The sequence below is a fragment of the Elgaria multicarinata genome, chromosome 17 (genome assembly GCF_023053635.1).
Source record: "Elgaria multicarinata webbii isolate HBS135686 ecotype San Diego chromosome 17, rElgMul1.1.pri, whole genome shotgun sequence".
NCBI lineage: Eukaryota > Metazoa > Chordata > Lepidosauria > Squamata > Anguidae > Elgaria > Elgaria multicarinata.
The window spans coordinates 20,094,449-20,107,767 of record NC_086187.1 but is presented as its reverse complement, the minus strand read 5'-3'; the positions used below and the strand labels follow the sequence as shown (position 1 = coordinate 20,107,767).

General features: G+C 39.3%; 1 protein-coding gene across 1 annotated transcript in view; it reads left to right on the top strand.

Moving 5' to 3' along the window:
* The window catches only part of BAIAP2L1 (BAR/IMD domain containing adaptor protein 2 like 1), a 61,326-nt gene that overhangs the window by 7,800 nt on the left and 40,207 nt on the right, over nucleotides 1–13,319 (top strand). The window contains exon 2 of the mRNA XM_063143060.1: nucleotides 6,168–6,243. Within this exon, the coding sequence (XP_062999130.1) occupies nucleotides 6,168–6,243 (76 nt within the window). The remainder of the gene's footprint in view (nucleotides 1–6,167; nucleotides 6,244–13,319) is intronic.

The window sequence follows — 13,319 nt, the reverse complement described above, 5'->3', positions numbered from 1 at the left end:
GACCAACTTCTATGGAATCAGTGTTTGTTACATTACTTACTGTTTGCATCTACTTTATTGTCAGGACAGAATCAATACTATGCGAAACTAAATTTAGGGTGGCTAAAAAGGGAAGGAATTGTGGATTGCAATATAAACCTTAAAGCAAACTTTACAATGAAGTAAAAGAGCAAGCAATTTGGAAAAAAAGGGTATACCCTATTTCTTCGTTTCTAAGACGCACTTTTTTCCCCATATAAACATCTCTAAAAATGGGGTGCGTCTTAGAATCGTGGTTGTGTCTTAGGGTTTTTTTTCCTGTTGGTGGTACTGAAATTAGTGTGCGTCTTACAATCAATGGCGTCTTACAATCGAAGAAATACGGTATATGTGTGAATTTTATTGTAACTGTTGTACCTCAAATACCTATACATGTACTCACCATGTATAACACCAAGTGGTTGGAGCACTTTCCTAAGACGAAATGTTTATTTTCACCTCTGTTCTGTTCCTTTCTACACAACTGCATGGGAGTCCTCTTTTGGTATAGGCATTTCATAGGGCAGCTAGAGAGACACAGGTCTAGACAAAAACTTTTTCTCTCAACATTAGCTCCCAATTTGTATAAGGGAATTAGCCAAGCCTGGTGTCAGTACCTTGCATAATGGGGCATTTGCTAGGGCTCTTGTAGTCAGCAGGGACCACCAGGGCCGATGCCTTACCTGTCCCCCACCTCCCCAACCCAGCAGCCAGCCTCATACTCACAAGCAGGCTAACCAAGTGGTGGGAGTCAAGCAGCCACTTGTCTCCTGACCCATAGCAGTGCTGCCACTGGGTAAGCTTGTTTGCTTAGAGGGCTGGGGAGGGTGATAGAGGCTGGCAGCTGCAGCAGCAGGGTTGCCACAGGGCCAGAGGGCCAGCAGACCCTGGACTGGTGCAGTTGGCATGGGGGAGGCACCAATGGCAGACTGCCTAGGGATCCCAGAACCTGGAACTGTGGTTGGAATTATGAGTAAGCCTTGGACTGATTGCATTCAAGGACTTTCTGTCACAGACCTACTATCTTGTCTTGGATAAGCTACTTTTACTTTCCTCATTAACACAGGAGGTGGTGAGTGTGGGACAGGTAGAAAGAACTGGAGTGTTTTCGGCATGAGGCAGAGCAGGAGTGGAGTTGTGTGCTCCTCTCCTTGTTTGGGGGAACCAATTGCTATTAGTCATGTTGCTTGCAAAATCAATAGTATGAGTAAAATCCTCAAATCCCAGGTATAAAAAAGGATTTAGGAGAATTCTAAAAGGAAATAAGTTTTGTTTGCTCTTAACCTTATGATTCCTGCTCCACACCCATCGCAGTGCCTGTTTACCTAATGTAGAATGTGTTTATTGGATTCTCATCAGAATGTATTGATACACTTTCCATGACATTCTTGAATATACTTACATAACGATAAGAAAGCTTAACAGAAGAATGTGAATCCTACCGGCTTAGGTTTCCCGAGAGGTCTAAGCCACAGGTATATTTTATTTAATGCTATTAAATGAACACCCTAAATATTTTTAGTTGAGACGGTTATTATAAGAATACTCCAGTGGCACATGTAAGCAAGAAAGAAAATTGTTAGATATTAAGAAAGAAAACTGTTAGATATTAGCATAATTTTGTACATAGACTTGTAGTAATGCAACAGGTAAACTACGTGCTGTTAACTTACATTGTATTATAGTTTTATAAGTTATTATTATCATTATTATTATTTAATGCATTTTTATACCGCCCAACAGCTGAAGCTCCCTGGGCGGTTCACAAAATTTACGGAGATTGTATATTTTGACATGAATATATACTTTTGATGGTGTCAGGGGGGCGGTCTTCAAAAACTCACGTGTGCCCTAAACCAACTAATTTCATTTTGGGAACATATTTTTTCACATATGCAAGTGCTCATGATTTCCAGGATTCATATGCCCTGCTTTGTCAGCAAAAAAGTGACTGGCACACATTGGAGTACATCAACTTACTATCACATAATTGTATACGGTTTCTGCAGGCAGATTCTCTGGAACATATGTTTAGTGGACAGGCTGCTTATTGGATACTATTTAATATTAAAATGAATATTTTTGTTAAGTTTTATATAAAAACAATGTAAGCAATATGCCAAATGACATTGCTGCAAATTTCTTTGAAAGCCAGTAATTGGGCAGTTTAGCTAAAGTTCCATTTTAAGCTTCAGGAACTGAAGACAAGGACAATATGCATTGCTAATCTGTGTCAATACATGCTGACCTATTGTATTCTCAGAAGTTGTGCCATGTCTTAAAGATCAATGACAAACATTTACGGGAATGCGTTTCTATAACTGGTGTCATTTGGAAAGTGAAAACTGTTTTATAATAGGAGGACTGTTTATAACTGCCTTTTATAACAAGCATGTATGTGTTTGTATATATATAATATTTATTAATCCAAAGCAAAAGTGAAAACACAAGGCTCTGCCCTCTGGTTCATACTTACCTGCCTGATTTTTGCACAGTGCTCAGTACTTGAAGCAGTAGCAAACTTGCTTGCAGTGATTTGACACCTTTGATCCTCCTTAGTCATGGAGATAAAGCTTTTACCTACGCATTCCTTTATAAGAGGAGGAAAGAATTAGTCCATTGATTTTAAAACTGTGCACCTCAGAATTTCACCATCCCAACCTGTCTGTGCTTGTCCTAAACGACCAACAAGATGCTGCAAGGTCTTTGGAATAACTTTTAAGCCATGCTGGCTGAAGAAATAAACAAGACGGAAGGGTTAGAAGTATGTGTGCCACTAAGCTGAGCTTTCATAATGTTAAAAATTACTATGTAGATTAATTTTTAAAAAGCCAGCAAATGAGAGACAAATAGCATCTTTATTCTTTTGGCTTTCCCCCTCAAAGTATTTAAATTGGTACTTTGAGAACAAACTGGTAAAAATTAGATAAGTTGAAGACGACCATGGCTTACTATCTGAAATACGTTGGGACCCATGGTTGAGCCTTGATCCATTTAAAATTTGCTGTAGCCTGACCTTCATTAGGAAAAATACAATTTAACAACAGTATCTAAAGACATATCTTTCAAACGGCCTAATCATAACTTGGCAACAGATGCCAACTTTAAGTAACCACTCAAAAAGCAAAAGGGAATAAGGAATAAATTAAGGCCTTACCTGTGCTATGAAGGTTAGCTGATTCTGACCTGTTGAAAACCAATTGCAGGGCACACGTCCTTTAATATCAAGAAAATAAAGAAGGGATAAAATCACCTGAAATTATTTGGTCTGACAAGCGTTTACATCTGAAATGTGTATCCAGGAGAGGGGGAAGTGTGTCTCTATTTCTTTCCCATATACTTAAAAACAGGAGAGTCCAATTGGAGGCATCTAGCCATAGGAATCATAGAATAGCAGAGTTGGAAGGGGCCTACAAGGCCATCAAGTCCAACCCCCCGCTCAGTGCAGGAGTCCACCCTAAAGCATCCCTGACAGATGGTTGTCCAGCTGCCTCTTGAATGCCTCTAGTGTGGGAGAGCCCACAACCTCTGCCCACAACCATATACATTCTAATAGCACAGTAAGTAGTGAAAAGGTTTTTAAAAAATTGGGTGGGTGCTGCTGGGATGGCCAGTCATGCATTACCAATTAAGAGGGCATATACTACTGAAAGAACATATACCAATTTGCATATAATATATAGATCCTTGCATATTATAATACACACACACATTTAGAAATAATTAATAGGATTTTACAGAAGACAAACCAATTAATTTCCCAACCAAATCACCAAAATGCTTACCTTAATCTGCACCTCATTCCGTGCCTCTCAAATCAATTCTTATTCAATTAATTTAACCCCAGATGATCCAGATTCTGCTCCATAACCCACATCCCTTCAGTAAATTAAACTTAGTCAGTTCAGTCATTTATATCATTATTCCTGCTAAATCGTATTAAAATTGTAATAAAAAGGATTCTTTTTCCAATGCCTTTCTGGTCGTGAGATTCTTACTATGAGATGAGGATACAAGATGACCAGGTGAGTGGCCGGTCTATTTGTGTCTTTTTTCTTTTCTTTTTTAATGTAATAAAGCCAGTTAAAGGCAAGATAATACTCTAAACAAACATTTTAAAATGGATACAAATACATTTAAATATATGAATAATATATTCCAAAATTATTTTTTAAAAAGTGCCCCCCCCCCCAAAAAAAATTATAGAACTATCTCCCAATGAGACCATTGGTTATTTTTTGGTGCCAGGTTACCTTCCTTCTTCTCTCAGGCATTTGCCAGCATATAATGAGGTTTTAATTATGTCCTGGGTTTTTCTTAGCGTTGATTATTTAAATTATTGTTTTCTTTAAATATTTGGTGTGTGTGTATGTGTACTGTCTGTTTATATGTCTGTATGTATTTTTAACGAGTTATAGTCTTTGTAAACCACCCAGAGAGCTTCAGCTATTAAGCGGTTTAGAAATGTAAAAAATGAATGAATGACAAAACAGGCTTAATTGTTTGAGACAGATTCAAAGTGGCAGTATAAAGCTGCTCCTATTCTTTTTCTTTGACAACCTTAAGATTGTAAATTGTATTATGTAGTCAGGGAGAGCTGCAACTGAGCAAAGATACTATTGTCTGGAAATTATCTTGTATCAATAGGGCGTGTGTGGTATAAAGCAATATTCCTATAATAGTTAACTTTTGCAAATGCAGACAAAAGGTCAGTTTACCATCGGCACTTATTGTAAATAGTTTTAACCTATTGTTATGTGAATTGCCTTAAATTATATCTGAGGCAATCTTGTCGAATGTCGCTAAGAGGGCATTTGGTATATTTTGCCATACAGTTTCCACTGCATAATAGTTTCACATTTCTGGTCTTTCAAAAATGTGAAAATAAACCCATGTTTTGGCTATTTTGTGTTTTTGTCTTTGCTTCTACTTTTAGCTCTTTGTAAATGTGTTTTAATAATTGATTATTATATACATTTTATATTTTATAAGGGCACAATTCTATCATTTCAGCTCTTGATGCTCATAAGCCTCCAAACCCAGAGGCTTACAAGCATCAAGTGCAGAGTGGCAGAGGCGATCGTGGCCTCCGCCACACCTTCAACCCTCCTTTTTAGCTAGACGGGCTTTTTCACCCATCTAGCTGGGATGCTGCAGAGGGGGAGGGAAGGAAGCTGGAGAGGCCTGGGGATAGTGTATAACCTGGCCTCTCCAGACCCCTTCCCTCCCACAGAAATGCCCTAAACCTAGGCAAACTTAATGCTTGGATGTTAAAGTTGGTTTCAAGTAAGTTGAGATCCATTAATTGTGTTAATTCTTCAGTTAACCAGATTCAGTCATAAAATTTCTCTCACACAAACACACACACATACACACACAGAGTATTTGAAATCTACTGCTGTGGCTTACTCTTTTTTTTCTTTCTTTCTTTCAAGTGAGTACTTCAGGTTTTATCATTGTTTGAAAGCCTGTTTTTGTTTTATTCAGTAGTTGGTTTGTTCAGGTTATGGAGCTAGTAGATGAAAAGAATACTTCAACCTTTTGGCCATGATACAAAGAGTTGTGAAACTATTACCAAAAATTGTTTGTGTATGAACATCTCCTGGTAGAATTCAGTTTTATTCACTTTGTGGTTGCTCTAGTTTTTTATCTTCATCTGATTTTAAAGAAAAGCAGTATTGTTTTCCAAAACAGTATCAACTTTCATAAAAAGCAAACACAGCCATGTTGATCATCAGTAAAATTTCCAATTTTACATTAATAGATTTTAGTATCAACTCAATTTTTTTCAGATTGTTCGTATTCAGCACTAGAATTTTAGGCATCAAATCTGCACAAGCTAGAAAAAATTAGGCACCAGCGTTAATTGTCAGACAATGTGTGTGTGTGGTTGTTTTGTTTTAATCTGAAGGTATGTTAAGCCACTTTTAAGGCCTGTAGGTAGAAAGACAAGATATATTTTTACAATGTTTTCCATTCAGTTGAGATGGAAATTTGACTCCAATTAAGTGACGTGCATTTTTTAAAAATTCTCTAGACGTTTAAGGCTATATTTTAATGTCATTAAAAATTCTAGACACTGAATGCTATATTTTTATGTGAGTTTAGTGAAGGAGTTTAATGATTTCTCTCATTTTGTTGTTCACCAGAATGTTATGGAACAATTCAATCCTGGGCTGCGGAATTTAATAAACCTGGGGAAAAACTATGAAAAAGCTGTTAATGGTAAGCCTATGTAACATTTAATGTGTTAATTCCTCTGTGGTGGCTGTTGACTACCTAATTCATTCAGTTTCCAGATGAGAATCTTCCTACTGTTATCTGTAGTTCCAGGCATTTTATTATAGCAATTGGCTTATTTTATTTCTATTGCAGTTTATAAGACTGGTTTCTTTAAAAACCCATTTTGACTATTTAGCTGGCTTAATTTTAGACTGCCTTTCTGGCTCCAGAGAAACTAGTCTAGTTTTGCGAAGATAATAGGTATGAAATATGCATGGCAAGGATAGCCACAGATGAACTGTTTTGCATGACATAGGTGGCTGAAACTTCCTCCCCAGAAATAGAAAAAATCCCCACTTTCTCTCCCTGCTCCACCCCAGTTCCTATGATCCTGTTAGAATGGTGAAAGCATTGATATAAATGAGATCATACGTATTTGTTCTCTAAATCTTGGGTACTTTGCTATATTTACCTAACATCTATCCCAGAAGCAATTTCTGGATTATCCACTTTTATTGAATCCACGGGATCTCTGCTTGCTAGAAGATGATTGGTTTGCCTAATCCTATTTCCTCCCTGCAAGTGTCAACATTAAAAAATAGAACCTTTTTCCCTTAGGAAGAGCCTTGTGTGGCGCAGAGCGGTAAAGCAGCAGTTTCTGCAGCTGAAACTCTCCCCACGGCCTGAGTTCGATCCCAGCAGAAGCTGGTTTCAGCAGCCGGCTCAAGTCGACTCAGCCTTCCATCCTCCCGACAGTTAGCTGGGGGAAAGGTAATAACGGCTGGGGAAGGCAACGGCAAACCACCCCGCTATAAGGCCTGCCATGAAAACGTCAGCGAAAGCTGGTGTCCCTCCAAGAGTCATTAATGACTCAGTGCTTGCACGAGATGTTCCTTTCCTTTCCTTTCCCTTAGGAGTTGTTGTCAACTGTTTTCTATTTGACATTTCTATTTAAGTGACCTTTAAATCAAGAACACCTGCCTAGCTTATCCAAGTATTTAGGTAAGATAGAAAAATGTATTGATTTTGTTTTCTCCTATCTGTTCTGAACCTCCCCCTCCTTTTTCTAAGTATCCCAATAAATTACTTAATTAGTGAACTGCCCTGACTAGTAAATTTGTACGCCGGGAGCTTCTCCCCATTGGCTTCTTCCCAGTTTGCCCATGCTACAATATTGTCTGGAAAAAGAGACTGAAGGGAGCCAGTGAGGTTCATAAGATGAGCGTTTTACTGCACGCTTGCTAGTGCCCACTTACGGATGTGCACATGTCCTTTAGATGATGTCGGCCTCCCACGAGCCTCCTGTTCCTTCTGCTTGTTTTTCCATTGCAAAATAGACCCCTTTTAATGTGTCTTTTTTAAAAAATGGAATGTGCCACGATCTGCTGTGTGCAGGAAAAGCGGCGAGATGAAAGCGGCCCCTGCATGGGTCACACGGTCTTTGTTTACCTCCTCTTCCCCCTCCAGGCAGAAAGAGAGGAAAGAGGAAGTAAACAAATGGACAAAAGCAGAGGCAGAGAAGCGATGGTAAAGGAAACACGACTTTCCCCCGCGTGATGACACTCTTCAGTGATTGGTGTCCAGGAAGGCATTTTGTCTCCCACAGGGATTGCTCCTCTCCAGTTTTCCTCCAAAAGGAAACGATGGCCTTGAGACCCCATTAAAAAGGAAATTAGGATTAAACAAGAAATAAAAATAACTTTAAATCTTCCTCAATTGTCCATTTCGTTTTGTAGTATGAAAAATGTGACAAAATTAATGAGAAACAAACCAAGGTTGTTGTGTGTTATTTAAAAAAAGGATTCTAATAACCTTACGTTTTATTAGAAATTTAATTCAAAGGCACCTAGTTTCTGATAGTTCTTATTTACCATGGAGAAGTTGTGCACGTGTAAAGTATGCTAGAAGTTGCTAACTTTGTGTAGTACTTCTTCCACTTACAAAGTACTAAACAATACTTATCTGCATGCAAAATGAGTTTATTTTCAAGTTGAGATAAAATGGGTGTGACTAGTGAATTAAACGATGAAATCCTTGTTGGGTACTTCTTTGACACTTTTGAACCATACACATTTCCTCTGGGAAATCAGCTTGTAGTGCCACCAGCGTCCTTACCCTATAAAGCCATTCAGTTGGTGGCCTCCAGTAAGAACTGCCTCCAGGGGTGTCTGGGCATGAAAGCTTCACAAAAGCTGCTTCCTCAGTATATTTCTATCTAAAAGAAATTATTTATTAAATTTATATACCACCCCATAGCCGAAGCTCTCTGGGCAGTTTACAAAAGTTAAAAACAGTGAACATTAAAAAAGGTATACAAAATTTAAAACCATCAAAAATATAAAAACAACAGTATAAAACAGTATCCATTTAAACAACAACAGTTCTGGGGTCCATTAAAAAAACAACTTGGCATATGTTGTTAAACGCTGTTAAATGCTTGGGAGAAGAGAAAGGTCTTGACCTGGTGCTGAAAAGATAACAATGTTGGCGCCAAGCAAGCCTCAACAGGAAGATCATTCCAGAATTGGGGGGCCACCACTGAAAAGGCCCTCTCCCTTGTTGCCATCCTCCGAGCTTCCCTTGGAATAGGCACTCGGAGGAGGACCTTAGATGTTGAGCGCAGTGTACAGGTAGGTTCATGTCAGGAGAGATGTTCCGCCAGGTTTTGTGGTCCCAAGCCGTGTAAGGCTTTATAGGTTAAAACCAGCACCTTGAATTGAGCTCGGAAATGTATAGGCAGCCAATGCAAACGGGCCAGAATCGGTGTTATATGTTCAAACCTTCTGGTTCCAGTTATCAATCTGCCCACTGCATTTTGCACAAGCTGCAGCTTCCGAACTGCCTTCAAAGGCAGCCCCACGTAGAGAGCATTGCAGTAATCTAATTTGGAGGTTACCAAAGCATGGACGACTGAAGCTAGGTTATCCCTGTCCAGATAGGGGCGTAGCTTGGCCGCCAAACGGAGTTGGTAGTAGGCACTCCATGCCACCGAGGCCACCTGGGCCTCAAATGACAGAGATGGTTCTAGGAGAACCCCCAAGCTACGAACCTGCTCTTTCAGGGGGAGTGCAATCCCATCCAGAACAGGTTGAACACCCACCAGGTATATATTGGCATGCGGGTAGTTAACATATTTTGTGAGCTAGTAAAATGTGCACTTATTTGCAAGCTTAGATAATCCTATGCTAAACAGTGATTTGATTACACAGAGCAAGCCTTAAAATGGGTCACTACTCGTATTAGTGAAACTAAATATGAAACCTATTTTGAAGCTGTGATTGTGGACTGGAGTTCTTCTCAGAAGACTTAATAGCTGTACCACACAACTAGCCCCAGCTGCATTTACTTCAGTAGGACTGCTGCTGCTAGAGTGAAAACTTCCATTAGACGATTGACTTCCTTTTGACTTGCGTCAGTAACTTGTTCCCACTTTCTGTGTGCAGACTAATTTGGCATCATATTGGAGGGATGTTTCTTCTTAGAGGCGATGGCCTTGTTTGGAATATGCATGACTTTAGATCATGTTCTTTTTCCCATGCTGCAATCTAGAGCATTAAGGGAACTTGTCAAAAGAAATGTATGTGGCTCCCTTCCAATGAGCCTGTGGGACATATTTTTCCACTCAAACTGCTTTTTGGAAACTAGTAAATCGAAATATAATGGAAATCATACGAGAGAACCCGCTTTGTCTTAGAAATGTCCATTTATATCCCATTAGCTTTTCATTGTTGTTGTTTAAACTGAAAGCTGTGATCTTTAAATATCACCAAAATTTACTGAAGGTGGCTTAAACGTATTTTAAATGGATATGATATGAATCATTTTCATGCTGCGCTTTGAAGTGTGTTCCACTATTTGATGAAGTGTCCCCCGTTACTTTTAGGGTAACCAGCCTTCAGCGCACAGGAAATTCAGTATTTTGACTGGTCAAATTATTAATAGGGATAAATATCTGATTTATATACATTATCTGCACCTTTTTAGCAGCACTGCAGAAGTAGACTGTTTCACAGGAAAGCATTTTCTCCTAACGAAGCTTCATGTACTACGTTGACTTCTGTATTTGCAGAGAAATACAAAATATTTCTCAGCCTACATGCTCATACTTGCATGTTGCAGGGCAACTTGAGTGGTGGGTCTGGCAAGTTGCTTGTATGGGAAAAAAACTGTTATCCACTCAAGTCCGAAAATTGGTCCTCGATTGCAGTTACTTAAGTTCACATTAGACCTGGCTAGGTGATGAAACGGTTGTTTGTTCTGTTATTCCCCTAGAACCCTGTTTAGCATTGATGTGACGGGTAATATTTTTCCCGTGTGCCTTGTTACCCACTGACTAGGAATATTTGGCTATTAACAAGAATCCAACGCTTCACCATGTAGCCAGCGATAACATAGATAGGATTTCCATGAAGTTACTGATATTTAGCCATGTGAACCTGACATCAACATCCTACTTGCCCATTCCAGCTTTGAGGATGCATCACTTTCATCTAGGCACGAAAGAGGCATCTTAAGAGGTGCTGCATATTTACTCAGAAGTAAGTTTCACTGTGATCACTGGGGCTTGCTCCCAGGGAAGTGTTCATAAGATTACTGTTTTAGAGCAGTACCCATAGGATTGCAGTCCCATTAGAAGTAAGCCTCTGATCTCTGACGCTTTTGAGTATTCTGTGCTCGGCTGCTGGCAATGTGAGAGGAGCAACGAAGGTGATTTTTGGCTGTCCGTTTTCCTTCTTAATTTTTTCCTCTGATAGGCCTCTGAGTCCAGGGACAGGGACCGAGCTGGAGAACCCATAGGATATAGAGGATCCTGTCCTCTCCTTCTCCCCTCCCCCTGGAATGCTTCCTTTTTCCTCTCTCTGATCTGGTATTGGCGACCTTGGGAAGCAGCTGTCTGTGGCAACTGCAAAGGGGCAGGGGAGAGGTGTGGGGAGGGATCGGAACCCAGAGTCTCCCTCCCAAGGTTGTAACAGTGTCTACAGGCTTGGAAAGAGAACTCCAAAAAGTCCTGTGATCCCTGGAATGTTCTCCCAAAGACCACAGAATTGTTTTTTTAAAGCTATTTGGAACAGACTTAATTTTCCCCCATTTTTGTCGAAGATCACAGACTGTTTTCTGGCTTGGTTTTCTTAAGATAAAATTAAAACTGGATTTCCTGTATGACTGCATAGGAGAAATGTGATTGTCCAATGGTTGATCCTTACACTGAGAATTGATTTACTGAACATGTAAAGCTACTGTATATGGGGACAGTCTGTATCAGCCCTTGACTATTTAATCCTTATCAGCAACTGTAGAAAATGTGAAATGATGATAAATGCTGTGGCGGTTTTTAAAATGGATTTCCGTGGAAGGAAATAAAAGCCATGAAAATGATTTCTGCGATGCTGAAGTTGGTAATTAATTCTCAGTTCCTTTTTTTGCACAAATATTTGATACGGAGTTCAAACAGTTTTCTTAATAAAAACCTAAGGTTTATATGCCCCTGCATGCCACAATAAACGTTGGGCCGCCCTAAATCATAGATCTATGATTCAATAGCATCTGATGGAGGACACACTCCCCGATGTGTGAGTGTATGATTTGTGATGGCCCAAAGGTTGCTGTAGTAGAGTCCATATACCCTGTTCCTTATTGCTTTCTACAATATTTTGGCTAGTGCCTTATGCCCAAAGAAAGATTTGAGCCAGATGCAATTCAATGTCACTGATACAGGGCACTATTCTGCACATTTGGTTGTATGATTTGGGGTGGCCCAAACTTATTGTGGGGTGCACACACCCAATTTTGTATTATTTTCTACATCATTTGAGTATTATTGGCATGGTGGTGTCATGGTTGACAGTGTCTTCCACCAAAATGAAGCATATAAACTTAATCTCATTAAGTCTGATGACTGAAGTTTGTTTCAAACTTACAAACAAATAAGGAACTGGAAACTAGTAACCAACCTAAGCATCATTTTTGGACTATGCTCAGAGCTAACTATAATCCGAGAATGCTATTAATAAAACATAATGTAAGGAGTGGCTGTTCCAGTGGGACTTAACAACTGTAATGACGACTGGTTTATAGGCCTAATGTTCCCTTTTATAGTATTCTGGTCCTCCTTTTAAAGCTTTCCATGTCTCTGCTTAGATTTCCTCTTTTTTTTCCTTTCTGTATTTCCCCCACCCCATTTTGCTCAAGTTTAACTACTGTTTGGCCCTCGTCTCCTCTCGTCCCCATCTCTGAGCCTTTTTGCCTTGTTGTTCCCAGAACAGCCTTCTTCCTATGTTCATCAAGCAATCATCTAAGCCTACTTCAAAGGCATGCTTCTGAACAAGCCTTGCATGTATCGTTGTCAGGTATTAGAGTTTGAACTAAAGTTTCAGTGTTTTAACTATCTACCCTTCTCAGGGTCTCCAGTGGAAGGACTAAAGTCTCAAGGAGTGTGAATGCATGTCTCCTGAGCTCCAAGACTCGGGCACCTGAGTCTTGAGGGTTAGAACCGCAAAGGACCTTGCAATTTTGCCTTCTTATCTGCACTTATACTGCCTTCTCATTGTCAATCCCTGACTCTTTCTCTTCCCTTCCTGTATGTTTAATATATATTATGAATATAGTTGTCACCCTATTTAACCAACTCTTATTCAATTAACCATATCAGTTTTAATTTATCAAAGCTATACTTGATCATATTAAATTTGTATTAAATTTGAAGGTTTAAAATCAACTGAGTAAATGCTATCATTGTGAGTTCTCTGCATGAAATGGCATCTGTGTTCTGCAAAGCTAAATAAATAAATATAGAAAGCAAAAAGGAAGACTAAGTGGATTGTAATTTGAGGAGAAGACAAATAGCACAGCAATTCTCTCTCAAACCTATTCCTATATCTTAGGCAGATCCTCTCTATGTTACTCTTACAAACTATAGGTTGGAAGGGTGTACTTAGATGTGATTGTAAGTATAGGTGTGCATATTCCAAAATTTTCTCCTACCTGTCTTTTACCTCTTTCAAAGAGACCACTCTTGTCTTGTAAAAGTAATGTTTGAAGTGGCTGCCTGAGCTTCTTGAAAGATAACTTGCTAAATCTTA